The following is a 19,593-nucleotide window of genomic DNA, read 5'->3' as shown; positions in this document are numbered from 1 at the left end:
TTTCAAGGCAGCAGTTTCCCACTCAGGACTGTGTGGGCATATGTCTATGACTATGTTTGCTGAATCAGAGGGTGTGTGAATGAACGAGTGCGTCTCTACTTGATCACAGAAGTGCTGTGAGTACTCATATGTCAGAGGAGTGTTGTAGGAGAAGGGTTTGTGCGTAGGATTTTGTTGTCAGCGTAGTACTCAGTGTTGTTATTTCATTTTTAATGAATTTCTCACTTGTGTCTTTTGTTTTGTTTTCATACTGTTTCTGCGTCACATCTTGCTGGCAAAATCCATGTGCGGTTCTCATATGTTGACATTCCCCTCCAGGTGATTTGGTGTCCCGGGCCATGCACCACCTCCAGCCGCTGCACATCAAGAACCCCAGCAACGGGACTCCAGTACACCAGAAGACCAACACCACGGTGCACTGGGAGCCTGAGGCGCTCTACACCCTGTGTTACTTCATGCACTGCCCACAGATGGAATGGGAGAACCCCAACGTGGAGCCCTCCAAAGTCACCTTACAGACCGAGAGGTGAGTCCAGCCGTAGAATCAGAGAATCAAACCTTTGGTCCTTTGACCTTTTTCTGAATATAGATGAAGACCAAGAGACTGTCTAGTGGAAAATTGAACAGTTGCTGGCATTTTCAAATTGTTAGCAAGGAAAAAAGGAGTGATAATACACAAAGCTAGTTGTTTTACATTGTTATAGTGTGTCTGGGTTGGGTCACTGCTAGGCTTGGGCGGTATTATGGTAATACCGTGTACCACTGGTGTTTAAAAATAGCAGCAGTATCAGTTCCAATACCGTCATGAAAAAATGCAATGCTCTGATACAGGAGATAAGTGTTATGAGAGTGTGTGGCTCCGTTATGAGAGAGGGAGAGAGAGCAGCGTGTGTGTGAAGCGAGATGTCCGAGCGACCCTGAATGCACCGCGAGCGAGGAAGACGGCAGTAGTCAGTTCGGGGAGGAAGAGAGAAAAGGTGTGTAGCTGCTGGGTTAGCACGACTGTATGGTTCAGCCGCTGTTAATTTACAATAAAGGCTGCAGTGTTCTTCAATAAGGCCGGGCTCCTGTGTCTTTGTCTTCTACTACTGCTGAGGAAGTGAAGGGGGTTAACCCTGAAGTAACAACAGTAACTTCAGCCCCAAAGAACTGTCCTCCGATGGGCTTCCTGACCACGGTCGGGAGCTGAGCAGGAAAGGTTAACTTAAGGATTAAATATTAAATAAACGTCGTCACGTGACAGTGCGGAGGAGAGAGAGAGAAGGGAAGATGGCAGATCCCGCACGGAGTGACTTGGTATCAAAAAAGAACACAACTTCTGCAGTTTGGAAGTATTTCGGGTTCCAGGCAAACGAGAAAGGAGAGCCGGTAAATACTGATGAAGCAATTTGCAAATTCTGCAATCAAAAGGTGATCGCGAGAGATGGAAACACCTCTAACCTAAGGACGCATCTCCAAATCGACCACCCACTCACTGCTGCGAGTATTCAATTTCCGAACGTGAAGGCACAAGCCAGTAACAGTAATAGTCACGGTAATACCGTATACCCCGGTAAAATGTGAAGAAAGTTTGATGGTATCAAAATTTGGATACCGCCCAAGCCTAGTCACTACCTTCAGTTGTGCTCTTTGGGGGCTTTCCACTGAAGGAACTTGGATTTTGGTGCAATGTGGTACAAATGTTTACAGAAATGGTCCCATAATTGGCCTTTCAGTCTTTCTGTTTCCATCACAGTGTAGAATCCAACAGCATTAACCACTACCATATTGTTCTTTTGCAATGACGATAAGGCCTTTAACAACGTTCAGTCTTCATGTGCTAAAACAGCTACAAATGAGGTATTGGACGTTGCTGCTGTTCTATGCAAGAAATAGAAGAGTGGAGGGTGTGTTATGTTGGCTTATATGTGGAATTTTACATTGTTGGTCTTGATATTAGAGAGAAGGCAGCTACTTGAGGAGGACATTGATGAATAAATGGTTCTTGATGTCCTCTTCACACTGAACAAAGCATATTTGTCCTTTCCAAGTATAAGTAACTCACCAGCACTTTTTCATGTACGCTCAGAAGTACATGTCTTGGAGTAGTGTCTTATTCTGTTCTGAAAATGGCCTAAAAGAGGTTTTAAAGAGGCTGTTCTTGTGTTCAGAACATGCATAAAGCTTCCTGTAGGGAAGGCTCTCGAGTCTTGAGTATGTCCAGAGCAGCAGGTTATTATTTTTCATTGAAGGAGGTAGATACCTGAAGCGGGGTTAAGAAAAGAAGGCATTGAAGAGTCTGTACTCAAATAAACCAACCTGGATAGAGTTTTGAGGTGATCTACCTTCACCAAGATCAAAACTGCACAAAAAACATGGGTGCTTCAGTTTAACTCAAAGTTGAGTCATTAATATCCAGGTTTATCCCAAAAAAGTTGCTTATAAATAGCGAACAAGGGCTAAATGTGAGTGGTAATTGGAACTTTTTTAGTGATTTCTCACATTTGAGTACAAGTGAAGACAGTTAATGAAAAAACATCCTTGTGTTCATGATAATTACGTCTTTAAAACTTTTATTTTTCTTCGATTTTCAGTGCCCTGTTACTACCCCGTCTACGCTAATCTTCTACCAAAGCGAATCTGTGGCTTTTTTCCTGCTCTCCAATTTTGTCTTCAGTAATGTTCACACAGACACACATGCAGCACTGTAGGTCTTGTGTTAGCTCCCGGACTACACTCCGTGAAGCAAGTAGCTATAGATTTAAGGAGAGTAATAGCTGTCTAAAGGCAAACGAAAGCATAATTACTGAAAGCTTTCAGAATGGAACAGGTCTTAGTGAGCACTTTTCAATTTGTGACAGTAAAAAGATCAAAAATGGCCCATTTGACCACAGTTCCTTTATTACCGTTCACTTCATTCACTTAACGGCATTGGACTCTCTGAGCATCAGGTTTAAATCAAGCTGTGAGGTGATTTCTGTCACAGAGAATGTTTTCTGCAAGTTTATATGAAAGCATTCCATTCAGCAGGCACACACTCCAGATCCCCTCCTTCTTGATGTGTCAGTGAGTTTGTCCTCCTCTCAGCACAGGGGCGTGCAACTCATTTTATATTATTTTATATTATTATTTTTTATTAGTTCAGTTCCACATTCAGCCCAGTTTGAGCTCCAGTGGGCCGGAGCAGTAAAATCGGAGCATAATAACCTAGAAATAACAACAACTCTGATTTTTTTTCGCTTTGTTTTAGTGCAAAAATGTTCACATTTAAGGGATTATCTTATTACAAAACATTATGAACAACCTGAAATTTCTGAAGCAAAATAAGTGGAATTTCAACAATATTATGTCTCAGTTGATCATTTACACATTACAACTTACAAAACACAGAGTGTCTACAAAGAAACAAAACATTTAGTCACAGCTATCTAGAACTGAATGATAGTATTTTACTTTCTGCTCAAAGTAGCAAAAGTCAGATGAATAACAACAAAAGCAAGACGGAATATTACAAAAATGACAAAAACAAGACACAAAATGACAAAACATTAGACAAACGACTCGAAAGAAAGCAAAAAAATAGATCCAAAATTTGACAAAAAAATAACAAAGCGACAAAAAATAGACAAACGACAAAAAACAGACAAAAACATTGCACAAATGACACAAACAAGACCAAAAATGACAAAAGCGAGAAACAAAAAGACAAAAAAGTAGACAACGCAGGCAAAGCAAACCCCCCCACAAAACTACAAAAACAATACGCAAAACAATAAATAAGCAAAACACAAAAGGATAAAAATACGACATGTCACCAGGGAGTGAAATGCAAAAATGAGAAACAAAACGAAAAAAAACCATGAGACAAACGACAAAAATCTGACAAAAACAGGACAAAAAACCCCCAATAAAAACAAGACAAAAAGTTACAAAAATGAGACAAAAAATGACAAAAAATGAGACAAACTACACAAAACAAAAACATACAAATATTTGACGAAAAAGTTACATAGCATAGACAAAGGACAAAAATAAGACAAAAACATTGCACAAATGACACAAGACCAAAAATGGCCGTAGCGAGCAGTAAACAACACAAGCAAGACAAAAAACACAAAACGACGAAAAACGGTACTCAAAACAACGAATAAAACAAAACACAAAATTACAAAAATGGAACAAAAAACACGTGAGACGAAAAGGAAACACAAAAACGAGAAAAAAACGACAAAAACATGAGATGAATGACAAAAGTCAGACCTAAAACAACAAAAACAAGACAAAATATGACAAAAATGAGACACAAAATGACAATCTAGTATTTTACTTTATGATCAAAACAACTTGTCATGGTCTAGAAATGATTTTAAATTTATAGTTTTATTAATTTACAATCTGCAGTTAATGTCTCCTCTGTAATGTTCCCGTTTTGAGGGCCAGATTGGACCCTCTGGAGGGCCAGTTTTTAGGCCTAATGTTAGACACTCCTGTCTTAGCACAATCATTTCTACTTTCTTGCACAAGTTTTTCGCCCCACCAGCGTTCTCGTGAGCATCTGCGTGGGCTGGCCAGCGCTGACACTTCCCCAGACATGGGACAGATTGATGGGAACCAGGGGGCTTCACTTGGATGGATGGATGGACAGATATTCCAACATCTTCTCTCCACTGTTAAGAGATAAAACTCCATCTCTGCGACCCAGGGGAGCGCGAGGAATGTCAGGCGGAGTGACATGTCAGCAGGCTCTCGGTTCCCTGGAGAGAAAATTCTCTGTTTAGCATTCTGCTGAAAGGTTGAAGACGAATAGGAAGGGGCCGAGCATCACAGCGGGACGGGATGAAGACAGAATATGATTAAACGGGGTCAAATAATCTTTGGAACTTCACTCTGTGAGGTCTAAATTACTGGGATGATTGTCACACCTGGGCTTTGAGTAGCCACATGACTTGAATTTAGCTGGAGAAGAAGAAAAGGTGATTATTGCTGTTACAAGTTCTGTCGGAAAGATGGAGAATCCAGAGGAAGTCCCAATAGTAGAAGAGCTGCTTTATGTGATGATTGGCGTACGTTTGTCTGTGAATCTGTCTGTGTGCAACATTACTCAAAAATGGATTAACGGATTTGGATGAAATCTTCAAGGAAGGTCAGAAATGGCACAAGGACCACCTCATTAGATTATGGCAGTTATGCAGCTTATAGTCTGGATCCACAGATTTGTTAAAGATTTCTGTATCATTGCAAGATAGGCACGGTGTCACTGTAACTATTGTTTTTTTTTCTTTTGCAAGATTTAAAATGGACCAAACAGCTCTGTGCAGCAATTTAAAAAGTCATTTCAGGGACATTTTCCTGCTAATTAACCAAACGTTGAACTAATTTCTTGCTTCAAATAAACTTCATTAAGTTGCAGAGATGATTTTTGATGCTGCATTAACTTAATTAAAGCAGTTTTAGTGTGTTTAAGCAGAGCTGGAGGCAGAGATTTTAAAGAAAGCAAGTTAAATTTGAGCTATGCCGTGATTTTGACCATCAATAATGACAACAATAATAAAATGCTGCATTTCTACAAAACAAATGCTGCATTTCTGACAATGCCATATGGGGGAATGGACGGCCTTGGAGGAGTGCTGCGCTCTCTCAGTGCTTTTCTTGTTACTTTTTGCTGCAGGCTTGCTGTCTGTATCGATGGATGACACCACCCTCAGGCTGGGCCTCCCTCTTTTTCAAACCTTCAACTGTAAATATGTCTTGAGGGAAGCAGCCATCAGTTTAAGTGTGAACTCTGACAACAGGGAGGAGGTCCCAGTCGTCACATTGATCATCCAACTGCTCAACAGAAGCCTTGCCTTTTTGAAAACTCCTGCCAGAGTTCAGATTCCTGGCAGCATGTAGGTATAAAGACAAGGCTAGCTTTGGTTGTGGAATGAGAAGCTGATGCACACATAATATAGACTAACCAAACACGGCGTGTCAATATCCAAAAGCTGCTATCTTGATTAAACATGTCCTTACAGCAAATTTACAGAAAGACCTGGCAGCTGCACACACAGTAAACATCACAGTCCCAAATGGCTTCTCCCAGCTGGGGATGGGGTTCTGTTTGAAATCATTTTTTTAGGAAATTATGGAAGCCAGAGGGCCATGAGGGAGAAAAGCTCTAAAAGACCTCTACTGATGGATTTGTAATACGATTTAGCTGACTATAATATGAAATCAACTCGTTTAATTTAATGTTTGAAGGTTTTGTAATGCACATCTGAGACTAGTTCATGGGTTTAAAAGCCTCAGAGGAAAAAAGTCTGTTTCATTATCATCTAAACTGGGATCTGGTGAGTCAGAATTACTCCCAAAAATCCACATTTGTTGTTAGAAGTATCCTGAATGGCTGAGTTCATAAAAAGGGCATAGTCATGAAGGGAGGGTACAAAATGAAACTGACTGTCTGCCTAATGAGAATCTTGTGAAATAAAATTCTCAAGTCTGTTTTATCTACCAGTTTCATGCTTAAAGAGTAAAGACACAGCAAAAAGCACACATAAGTCATTTCCCAAGGTTGCTCTGTTTGTCATCAGTTCACTAGTGCAGGGAAAAGGAACGTTTTATGAGAGGACAATTATTACAGATGAGTAGGAATTACGGTACTTTGGGCTCATGGAAATCATTTATTTCATTTCATTTATTTTCATTTATTAATTTCAGGCTCACGACCATTTTTAGTTTGGAGCACAAACATTTACGTAACAAAACAAAACATGGCAAAGTATATTACTTTAACAGAGGTAGGACATTTTTCAAAAAGGCACCGAGCCTACAAATGATATTTGTATTTTTGTTCTGCATTAAATATATAAATTTAAACATAGGACTCATAGAACTCATCTATGCACTTTATCCAGTCCAGGAAAACATTGGACTTTCTTTGATGCTGAATCAGAACATTTTTCTGATGAACAATGGCAAATAGAACCAGAATCTGATGAGACGGTTAATCAGTTAGACGTGACAATAAATGTTTGATAGATGAGTTATCATGTGGAGAACTCTTAGATGAAGTTTTAGGTCTTGTCTGTCCACAAGTTTACGTTTCAGCTTGTGCTGAAATCACATCGCGGACATTTTTAAATCGTAACAGATTTTCAAACCAAGTTGCATCAGAAACAAAAGGAAGGACTTCATAGATTTTCTTCTTTAATCTCAGTTGTCCACAACCTAAAAGACTTACAAAAGAATTGTGCATTACAAACCACAGCATTGTCATGCCAGAGGGAGCAACCAGGGAGCAGAACATGTGATAACTGTAATCATACAGATCTGAACTGATATCAAGCCTGCTTGATGGTTCTGATGAGTATTATTCATTAATGTGCGATGAACATTGAGATCTTGAGATCAAGATCCCAGATTTCTCCACTGGTTAATGGGAAGGATAGCCTAGCCACGCTAGACAACCCACGGCAACGAATTTAATGGGTCTAGTTACCCTCCATAAGGCTCGAGGCTGGATTCTCCTAAAACTGGCCGGACCAATCACCATGAAGTGTAGAGTCAGAAGGCGGGCGTAACTAAGTGACGACAGAGGCGTGACGATTCTGACAGAAACAACCAGAAACAACTAGCCTAGCCGTGCTAGACAACACACGGCAACGAATTTAATTCTCTGCCAGGGTCGACAACAAAAACGACAACAGTCGTTGAGCTCCATTAGCACCGACTCTGAATAATCTTTCTGTTAACATGTCTGTAATATACTTGAGCTTCACCCATTGACTGTATAAATAAGGCTTCACCGAACTACCGCATCCTCTGATTTCCGCGCTCTAGGAACTATGTCAGCCTATTCGTTGCGCTGATTGGTTGTATACCTACCCAATTGCTGCAGAGTGATTTGAAAGACAACCTTTTAGCCCGCCTCCCTCCCTGTCGAGCGTGCCTAGACCCTTGCGTCTTCAGAGCATGGGTCTAGCGCGGCTAGGCTATCGGAAGGATACAACTGGGATAAATCGGGCCTCAACTCCCACAGTGTGAGCCCAGGTATACAACAAGTGGCATGATGAAATTAATCCACATAATTTAGCAAGATGGTTCTTTCATGACCTCTGGTGGATGGTGACTAGCTGCTGGGCTAGTTGGTGAACGAGTACATGGGGTCCTCGACTTATGTCAGAGTTCTGTTCCCAGGGATCAATGTAAGTCGATTTTTGCTGTAAGTCGATACTTCGGTGAAAATGTAAACAAAGCCGTTATGTGCATCACGGTATCGATCAGTTCCTCGTGTCTGATAACTGTCTTTAAGCTATTACCGTTTTATGGAGAGTTTCGTACAGCAGAGGATTTTAAATAAAAATAAAATGTGCAACACAGAAAGGCTAGCGTTGTCGATTTTAAAATATTTTCCTCAGCGTTCACAGTAATATACAATCCAATTCTATATAATATAGATTTTTCAAAGACGTTTTATTCTGAGACTAGAGAGGCCTTCAGAGAGCTTTGACCTCTGCCAAGGACAATGTTCTATCTCCCATCATTTAAAGAATTTTAAAGGATACGTCTTTGGCCGTGATGATTCATGATCCTGGGCCAAACAAACATACTGAGAAAGACCAATGAAAGCATCACTGATAATAATAGTAATGGTAATATTCCTCATGTTCACTATGTGCAGGTAACTTCTAGCTAATGATGGTCAATAACAGTGATGCTAAAGCTATGTTCAGAAAACTAAAAGGGAAAAACGAAGGATTTATTTCCAAATGAAACCATCAGATACAGCTGAAGTACATGCTGCTGAAAAAACTGAAATAAAATCCAGCAAAACATTGCACACTCAGTGACTTTATTCTCAATATAAAACAGTAACATATGATCACTGTGTCATGTCCATCAACTTGTATTAGCTGCATCATAATACTTTTTACATCTTCAGTGTATTTACACAACTCGCCAAAGATGTCTTTGTTCAATCCCGGCTTCATGTATAAAAGACCAAATAAAATATGCATTAGCTACAGCTCTGCTCTTCTGAAAAGGCTTTTCTTTTCTTTTTTTTAAAGAATCAAACCCTATTGAACATAAAGAAGTGGTTTCATGTTTCTTCGGAGTGGTATTATCCTTGTTAAGTGGCAGCTGAATAGCATAAGGGCATTTTTTACCAGTTCTTCTGTCGAGGTTTCGTCTAGGATTTCCTCCACTGGGTGCAGTGAGTGTCCACGTTGTTGTGACATTAATGGGACTGAATGGATATCCAAGACCACCACCAACTCGCTAAGGACTTCACTTTCAGAGATTCCTTTGAAATGTCATTTTTATGATATAATTCACACCTTGGACTTATCATAAATACCTGACTTAATTTTCCCCAGAGTTTCTGGCAGTCAGAACCGTCAGTCAGCCGTAGTGGAGCGTGGTGCTGATTTCTGGGAAAGATGCACTGCTTTGTAATCCAATCCTCTGAGGATGGAATAAGCCACTGCACTGCACAGCACAGCGGGACTGAAGCACTGAATCATAATATGGTTTTAGGGTGGTGTGCTGTGTGGTCCCTGGGTGCCTGCTGTAGCTACTGTATATGTAAAGTGGAACATTTCCCAAACACTTTGCTTAGGCTTCATTCGAAAAGGCACTTATTGTAACTTTTACATTGTTGCAAACTACAAAGACAGACAAACAGGCTCATGTAAGACTAAATAGTCTGATCTTACAAGCACTATTTAACTTTATGCTGCAATAGAGCAGCAATGTTGTCCAGTTTTTCCATGTCTTCTGGCTTTTTGTCCTGGCATTTGAGGACCCCGACTAGAGAAAATCACAATTTTTGCCTTGTTGACATCTCCCTATGGTGTTTTTTATTTGCTGGATGGCATAGTCAACACCATGGAAGAGCATTTCCACCTTGAAACCGCAGGGTAGCTTCAGACTGCAGTGTAACTTCAGACTTTTAGGATTTCATGCATACCAAATGTAAGGAACTGTGTTTTTTTTCGTTTTGTCATTTTCCATCTCGTTTTTTGTCATTTTGCATCTAGTTTTTGTCATTTTGTGTCTCGTTTCGGTCATTTTGTGTCTTGGTTTTGTCATTTTCCGTCTCGTTTTTGTCATTTTGTGTCTCAGTTTTGTCATTTTCCTTATCTTTTTTGTCATTTTGTGTGTTGTTTATGCCATTTTGTGTCTCATTTCTGTCATTTTGTGTCTCGTTTTGGTCATTTTGTGTCTTTTTTTTGTCATTTTATGTCTCATTTTGTCATTTTGTGTCAAGGAAGTGTGTTAATTCCAGATCACATCACCTGCTCCGTATGATGTCATTTCCTCCTGAAGAAAAGACTGGCAAGACTCCAAGACTTTCTGAGTTATTTAATATAAAGTAGTGTGTGAGTCAAGTGTGGATTTATGGCATGTCAACAGGTTTACTACAATATCTTCATAAATAACTTTCAATTTGAATTTTACTCAATTGTATATATAATATTTAGAAGAATCTTTCTGTAAAAATGCCATGTGGTGTTTGGTTATAGGCGGCCATGTTGATTTTTGGCCTGAAAGCAGCAAAAATGTCAACTATGATACAAAAAGTCCCGCCATTATATATTGACCCAACAGTTTTTTTCCCTACAGATCGGTGACAGATTACAGTAAAACCCTCAACCCTTGACCCCTACAGTGAGAACATCTGCTGCCTCTGTTATGCTGTTTGGGCATTTTGTTGTTATGGTTCACTTGTCTGCTAAGAGCGGGGGTCACAGCGAATCAACACAAAGCTGTTCTGAGTGATCACCTTTGTCCTGTAATGAAACCTTTCTATGCTGATGGTGGTAGTCTCTTAGAGGATAACAGGGCTCTCTCCATATGAGGGCTGACTGAGTGGTTTAAAGAGTAAAGAGCTATGGCCTTCACAGCCAGCAGATCTAAACCCAGTTGAACACGTATTTGAGATTTTTTTTTAACTGAAATGTTATCCTCCACGTTAACGAGAACGCCAGCTGAGGAAATGTTTTGTAGAAGAATGATGTTCATGTGACGCTAACACACTTTGTTCTGCTATTTGCAGTGTTTGCTTTCTCTTTATTTACTCAACCGTCTGTGCATTTTTTGAGAGATTATGAGTCATTACGAAGCCATAGCTGTTACATATTTAAATCTGGACAGGTTATTCATATTTAAATTGGTGTGACTCAGTAAACCTGACAAAATGAGGAAAATCTTTTTTTTCATACAACACAACAACTCATTCTGATGGTGAAGCCGATGTAAAGAGGTTAAACATCTGATGAATGACTGACCTGAATTTGGCTGCTGTTGCACAGCGGGGGAAGAGATGAAAAGCGGACAAAACACCACATGAGTGTATGTGTGAAAGAGAAATTAAACCCACACACACACACACGCAAACATACACACACTTGTCTGGGAAATAAATGATGAAATATGAACATGTCAGCCGGGCAAGTCCCATTACTGATTTTGATTAAAGAAGGTAATAACAGCATCTAAATCTCTTTCTGTTCTGGACTATCTGAGTTATAAATGATCAAAATGGATCTGGTGTAGCTGCCTTTTCAGATATCTGTAAGGTCATCTTTAATTAGAAAGTTTGTGGCTATCGGTGTTGGACCAGAGTCTTTATTAAGTGATTCTATTTAAAAGGGGAATAAAGCATTATAAAACCTGGCGATGTGGCGATTTTATCAGTTTGAAAAATTCATTTTGACATCCAACGGTCAGATTAAAAGTTTTGTTGTTTTCGTATGATCGGTGTAGTTGTGTGTTCAAAGGGTGTTACCGTGGGATTTATTTCATATTTTATATATTTTTCTGCTTTGTATTTGTGGCATGATTAATATGTTATTTAACAGAGCGTCCTGTTTTACCTGAGTGGAGTCCAACTGAAACAAAATGTGTTTTTTGTCTGTTTTTTTTTTCTTTTTTAATGAAGCACTCATATCTGTGGTACATAGTTAAGAGCCTTCTATTGGATAAATACTGCAGTGATGAATACGTTTCAGCTGCAACAACTTATTTAACCCTAACTGATGCAGTGAGGAGCTTCTCATTTCTTTTCTTTCTTTCATAAGATTTTGTATGTCTTCATACATAGCATGCCAAAAATACCAGTATGTCCGACTCTATACGGTTGCATTTTGCAGTATGCTAGCCAACATGCTATTCTGACCATTCTGACCCACAGTCTGTAACGGAGGATGCGTCACAGTTACATGTTAGGGCTGCAGACAGACGACGGCTCATTTGGCACCTCAGACTGCAACGGATATATGAGGAAAAATGGTCAAAATTTAAGGTCCAGTATTCGGACAAAGTAGTATGTCCCAGTTGTGCGGTCTCTGCATGCCACAGTACATATATTGCAAAAGCAGCTGCAGCACGTAATGAGATTAATAAGAAAAAGTATGCAAATTGGAAGAGGTATATTTGGCTTGTGACATGAACTTGATTTGGTTACAGTTTTAGTCAAACTACCTCCTACAAGTGCCCCAAGAAAAACAGGACCAATGAAGGAATCTTGTGGAGGAATCGTTCCCTCAGCTGCCTCAGTCTTCTTCTGTTAAATGTAGTGTTCCAGGATCATTTTCCAACATGGGAAGCCAAAAAATCCGACATGCAGTCATGGAAAACATTTTCTTTCAGCTCCATCGATGGAGAAAAAGAAATATGGACCAAAACTTGTAGCAGCTGGTGGAGGCTGTAAAGGTTTAGGAACACTTTAGCTGAAAAGATGCTGGAAATGCCTCAGCAGGCTGGACCACAGAGCAGTGGACCGGTGTGTTGCTCTTAAGGAGTTACAGATCACTAGTGACAGAAACAAAAACAATGCATGCATGTAAATGTAGCTGCAAATGTCGCTTTGGTCCAGGTAGATGCTGGTGTGCTGTCTAACCATCACGTGTAACTATAGCACTCATTCTGTCACTCACACACAGAACTGCCTCTCCAGACAGTTTCGTTGAAAAAGGAGCATTTCCAAAGTTTGCCCACAGGCTTGTTTTCTTCCTCTAAATACGAGACATTAACAGTATATTCAAACAACATGCAACATACAATTCTGTTTTCCGTTTTTGTTTCCAGGCCGTTCCTGGTGCTGCCTCCGCTGATGGAGTGGATCCGGGTGGCGGTCGCCCACACCGAACATCGACGAAGCTTCTCTGTGGACAGCGACGACGTGAGGCAGGCTGCCAGGCTGCTGCTGCCCGGTGTGGACTGTGAGCCGCGACAAATCAAGTAAGAATATGGCCTGTTTCAGACATCTCTTAATCTAATAATACCTAAACGTTAGCCACACAGAAGCAGCGTTGGATACTTCAAGCTGTTTATAGAAATTGAGCCAGTATTGGTCAAGAACGGTCAGACAGAGCAGAAGTCACAGTTTGAGTAAACTAAACATTTTCGTCATTTTCTTTGCCCTACAATTTCACATCTATGACAAACATCATGAAGCTACTCTGATGAAAACAGACTTTAACAGATCACATTAATGACACTCACCAATAATAAATGTCATCGAGGGTTTGACAAAATGCGAACAGAAGCTGAAATTTTGCTGTTTGTAGGTGTCTGTCCTCTGGTTTATTAAAAACCTGCAGCATCAAATAGCAGCAGGAGGGTCCATGTCAGCGTCTCCAAAATGAGAGAGTTGCCACATTTATGCACAGAACAACAGCAGGAAGTTAAATAATGAGTTCTAAAATGCCTCCAACGTGGACAACAAAGGCTCTATCACCAGGTCACAGTTTTGTTCACTTCAGTCAGATGAGCTTTCTCAGGCAAAGTCAGAGCTTGTAAAGTACTGGTAAAATCATTTGTTTAATTGCAGATTTTGAAGCATTATAAATCACTTCATTTACTGTCCAGTTTTGCATATGTGACAAAAATTGTGTGCATACCAATAGAGTGGGTATGTCTCGACCAGGGGAGTAAAACTCATCTTAGTTCAGGTTCCACATTCAGCCAAATTTGATATCAACTGATCCGGATCAGTATCCTAGCCGCGCTAGACAACCCACGGCAACGAATTTAATTCTCTGCCAGGGTGGGTCTAGTTACCCTCCATAAGGCTCGAGGCTGAATTCTCCTAAAACTGGCCGGACCAATCACCATGAAGTGTAGAATCAGAAGGCGGGCGTAACGAAGTGACGACAGAGGCGTGACGATTCTGACAGAAACAACCGGCGCACAATAAACAGTTATCTTTCGACTCGGCTTTGGCCACAGCCCTTAAAGATTTGAAGCTAAAATTCAACTTGAAAGATAAACAAAGGACGGCACTGAAGTGTTTCATTGAGAAGAAAGACGTATTTGGACTTATGCCGACGGGATATGGCAAATCCTTAATATACCAGTTGGCTCCGCTGGTTGGGAAGCTAATGGGATTTAGCCACAATCCACCGGCGCTCTAGGAACTCCGTTAGCCTATTTGTTGCGTTGATTGGTTGTATACCTACCCAATTGCTGCAGAGTGATTTGAAAGACAACCTTTTAGCCCGCCTCCCTCCCTGTCGAGCTGACCTAGATCCTTGTGCCTTCAGAAACATGGGTCTAGCGCGGCTAGGCTACCGGATCAGTAAAATCACAGCATAATAACCTATAAATAACCACAACTCCAATTTTTTCCTTTGTTTTTGTACAAAAAAATGTATTCTAAAATTTTTTAAGAAAAATAAACAGTATTATGCCTCAGTTTGTCATTTACACATTACAACTTACAGTTCACAGAGTGTCTACGAAGGAACACAACATTTAGCCATCTGGAAATTGACAACGTAGTATTTTAGTTTATGATCAAAATGGCAAAAGTCAGACAAAAACAAGACACAAAATGACAAAAGCGAGGAACAAAGTGACAAAAAATGAGACAAAATGACACGAAACAAAACAAAGAGACAAAATATTTAACAAAAAAGTTACCAAGCGACAAGAAAATGAACACAAATGAGACAAGAAATGACACAGATGAGACAAAAAAATGACAAAACCAACAAACAAAACAACTAAAAAGTATACAAACAACACAAATGAGACAAAAAGAAAACACAAAATGACAAAAACGATAAAACAACAAAAAGATGAGACAAATGACAAAAGTCAAACAACAAAAACACAACAAAATATTCCAGAAATGAGACACAAAACGACAAAAGAACAATCTAGTATTTTACTTTATGATCAACAACTTGTCATGGTCTAGAAATTAGTTTAAATTTACAGTTTTACTAATTTACAATCTGCAGTTAATGTGTTCTCTGTAATTCTTACACTTTGAGGGCCGGTTTTAGCCCGCGGGCCACATGTTTGACACCCCTGGTCTAAATGAAACCATGAAGAACAATAACATAAAAGCCAACTGTGTTTAGTGCCGTCACTTTAACGGACTGATAAAGCCAGCAATGTTAAGTATCCCATGTGTGAGAAGGGCTTTTATTACTTCTAAGAAAGTTTCTTGCAGCAAGCAGCGAAACTACCAGAAATAATTTCTCTGCATCACTTCAGGAAGTAGTTTTGGTCTGTTTGGATTTACAGGTGTGAGTCCTGCTTCCTTCTGGACCTGTTGCGTCACCATAAAATCTGTGAATCCAGATGTTCATAGCCATTCAGATGGTCAATAAATTCTCACAACAGCATCAAGCAATAGTGTGTAACCTGTAGATGTAGCACTAACATGCAGGTCCCCACAGCCATAATAACAGAGCAGATGAGACTGAAACAAAAAAGCTTTATTAATGTTGCATGTAGAGTTCTTTATTGTGGGTTGTGGTTGGTCTTTGATGTACTCGTGTATAATCAGACCGTCCATCAGAATGGTGCTTGTTGTAATAGGTCTGCCTCGATCTGACATGGCAAACACAAGAGTGACTAATAGCGATTCGTCACACCATATTTCAAAAGCGTGATCAGTGTGAGATCTCATCTGCTTTTGTCAGATGAGATTGTGGATAGAAGTGGCCAAAATTAGTTTCCTCCGTAGGGTGGCTGGGCTCAGCCTGCCAGATAGAGCGAGCAGCTCAGAATAGAGTCGCTTCCCCTTCGCACTGAGACAAACCAGCTGAGGCGGCTCTAACATCTGATTAGGATGCCTCCAGAGCGCCTTCCTTTGGAGGACGTCTGAGCACGTCCAACTGGGAGGAGACCCCAGGGTCGACCCAGAACTCTCAAGGGAGGGATTACACATCTTATCTGGACTGTGAAGACCTCAGATCCCCCAGGTGGAACTGGAGAACTGTGAGATGGACATCTGGAATGCCCCGCTTAGCCTGCAGCCACCACGACCCCAGATAAGGGGATGGCTGTGGATGGATGGAGTCAGTGTTAGTAGATTCTACTGGGCTGTCTCTGCTGTGATGAGTCATAGTGTTAGAAAATGAAAATGCATGCAGAGCTGTGATTTATCTGGCCATCATTTTCAAATAATTTTTACTAAAAGATAGAGTACAGAGGCTAGATCACTAGTGGCACGACAGATGGGATGTAGGTTGGTATCTCGGACATTCAGGATCATTTGTGGATGAATTCACATGACTTATGTAGCACCAACAGCAGGTTGGTAGTTCTGGTTTTACTGAAATGTTGCAACAACTATCAGCTTAAATAATATTTGCTCCATCTATACATGTGGTGACTTTTCTTTTCAGGTCTTCAAAACGACTTATTTTACGATCTGCAATCTCACGACATTCCCCTCAGTCTCAGCTGTGCGTTATGTTTCCTCCTCATTATCTAATGCTGGCATACACACACCCTAAACTAAAGTGGTAAACATATTATCTGCTGATCACACGTTTACATTGGTTTTGAGCGTGTGTTAGCATGCTGACATTAGCATTTAGCTCATTGAGCTGCTGAATACAATGTCGACTCACAATGTCTAAATTTAAACACTTATTCATGAGTCTTGGCAGTGAATAAATGAAGTGTGTTAGTCCCCCTTCATGGACAGGACCAAGCAATAAATCTTCTCTCTCTGGGTTTTTGTCTCGCTTACAGTATCACCTGTTCTCTCTCTCATTCACATTCACACAGCTCTGCTCTGTATTCCTCTTACTGTCTTACTTGCTCAGTAATTTTGTGTTTCTTTTATGATGTTAGTGGGTGAAGTGTCTACTCATATTACAAATATTTTCAAGGAAGTAATAAATGGATCACTGAGAGGTGTGTTGTACCAATTAGCGTCTCCTCGTGTTTGTCAGATATAATTGTTAGAATGAGACAAACATGAAGAGGATTTTCTGTGACACAGTGGAAGCTTCAGCTCTGACAGCTGCTCACAGCTTGGATTAAGACTCTTTACAAGAAATATGAGTCATAATGAGTCATAGCTGAAGCCTCACCTGGAGAAAAGCTACTTTAGAAAAGAAAGTAGGGAACCAGAAGCAAGCAGAGAAAAGTGAGTGTTGACAAATTCAGATATTAGTGAGCCGACTCTGAATGCAAACAGCTCAATACTTCTGAAGTGGCTGCTCATTTTATAACACCAAGAGTTTACATTGTGAAAGCTAAGCAACAGTCATTTTCTGTTTCTTTCAGCATGCAGCAGAGATGTATATCCACTGATCTCAAAATCCATTTCAGAGATAAGCTCCCTCTTAATCACAGTAATGGATCTGCTGTTTCCATCTGCAGAGCAGAGGATTGTTTCTGTGCCACCAGAAAGCTTGATGCAGCCTCCACGGAGGCCAAGTTCCTGCAGGATCTGGGCTTCAGGATGCTCAACTGCGGCCGGACGGACCTGGTCAAGCAGGCCGTGAACCTCCTGGGCCCTGATGGCATCAACAGCATGAGCGAACAGGTCTGGCACTGAACACACACTCCTACACACACATACAGCATCAACTTCAAATTAGTGGTGGGACGAGATTAAAAAGAATAGTCTAATTAATTATGGGCTTTATAATTAATTATTCATGATTAATTGCATTTTTGTCAAATATCAACAAGTAAAATTCTCTTCAAAAAAATTTTGTTTGACAGTTGACTCAATGAATAGACATATGCATGCTTATAATTTAAAATTTTATAAAATTAATAACAATTTAAAATGGGACATGTAGAAAAAAAGTGATTTGGATGATTTTATATCTTGGATTTAGTTAGTTTTTTCCACTATATGGCATATAATGTAAGCATAAGTGGGAAAGACCTTCAAAAAGTTCAAAATGCACAGATTCATTCTGTTTTCATAGCTTCTGCATCTGATAAATGCTGTAATTTTGATGGTTCTTTTTTTAAGAAAATACATTTTTATGTGAACAAAATATTTTTTCTGAACTAAAAGTTTTTAATCAATTGTTTATAAGACAGACATAAGTGTAGTACTAGCTTAAATAACAAATTGCTTGTTTTATTTCTATTTATCTGCATTTTTCATCAGTCTGCTACATTCACACATTACTGCCAACTCAAAGTCCAGTTAAAACGATTATATTCAACATTTTAAGATTTTCTGTAAACTCAAGCACTTTAAATGTATTCTACAGTGGTCTATTATGGGATGGCTACAACATTACCCGGTAGCAGAACTGTCGCAGCTAACGTTAGCTCTGGTGCTAACAGCAACATGTTTTGTATTGAGGTGATAAGAAAACTTTTAGTTGCACAATTTGCACACAACCACGCTTTTATCCAAGCTGCCATCGGGGAGTTTTTTTTTACAAGAAAACTTTCCGCCCAACAAACTCAATGCGGTCTCATCTTCCTTCACTGTTCACCAAACTTTCTTGTGCGCTGACGTCACTCCTGTCCATCTACTTCACGGCTTACAGAACTGACTTTAGGCTCATTAGCGCCACCTGCTGGGCTGGAATGTTGCCGTTGTGTCAGAAATAAGGGAACTGACAAAGGTGTAATTAAATGTGTTATTTTTTAAACGCGTTATTTTTTTATGTAGTTAATTAATCGAAATGAATGCGTTAAAGTCCCAGCCTTTGTTAAAATTTATCTCACGCCTCCACAGCAATGAATTTTTATTTTCTAACAAGTCTTACCTGGCATCCCATAGCAGTTCGCACACATGCTGGGCACAGACTGCTCCCTATGAGTAATGCAGCTTGCTCCATGTTTTTAGGCCCTGATACAGTTTTTGTTTGTTTTGGTAGAGAAAGCAAAAAAAAGAAGAAATAAATGACATTATTTTCAAGACATTGTTGGTTTCTTTGTGCCTGGTTGCGTCTGTGCTGCACATATCTGTATCATCTGAAGTATTTGTCACCCTGCACAAGCATCCCTTCTGCTCGGCATTAAACTCGCCTCAACCCTCTCTGTTCATGAAGGAAGACCTCAGATCTGGGCTCATAACGAGGTTGCATCTATCATTATTGATTTCTGTGTGAATTATTAATAAATCTATTGTCTATAAAATGTGAGAAAATGGTGGAAAAACCTCATTATATTATTCTAATGTCATTACTGACAGTACACTTGTGTCTGTTCACCTGACAAACACGCAAAAATAAATTGGTTTTATTATCACACAATGCAATTAGGAGGCCTGATTAAGCCTTGCGCTGTTTGAAAACTGTTTTTTTTTCTTAGAATTAAAAACACAGAAATTCCTGAAAACAAATATAATTCAAAAGCTTTTTTCTGTCAATCAACTAAAAGATGAATTGCTTCACCTCT

General features: G+C 39.8%; 1 protein-coding gene across 1 annotated transcript in view; it reads left to right on the top strand.

The window, feature by feature from the left end:
- Positions 1-19,593, top strand: part of LOC110966716 (ankyrin repeat and BTB/POZ domain-containing protein BTBD11-A-like) — a 268,915-nt gene that overhangs the window by 213,706 nt on the left and 35,616 nt on the right. The window contains 3 exon segments of the mRNA XM_051951931.1: positions 319-526; positions 13,054-13,206; positions 17,599-17,764. Of these exon segments, the coding sequence (XP_051807891.1) occupies positions 319-526; positions 13,054-13,206; positions 17,599-17,764 (527 nt within the window).

Source organism: Acanthochromis polyacanthus, chromosome 1 (assembly GCF_021347895.1).
Source record: "Acanthochromis polyacanthus isolate Apoly-LR-REF ecotype Palm Island chromosome 1, KAUST_Apoly_ChrSc, whole genome shotgun sequence".
NCBI classification, from domain to species: domain Eukaryota; kingdom Metazoa; phylum Chordata; class Actinopteri; family Pomacentridae; genus Acanthochromis; species Acanthochromis polyacanthus.
This window is presented reverse-complemented; position numbering and strand designations above follow the sequence as displayed.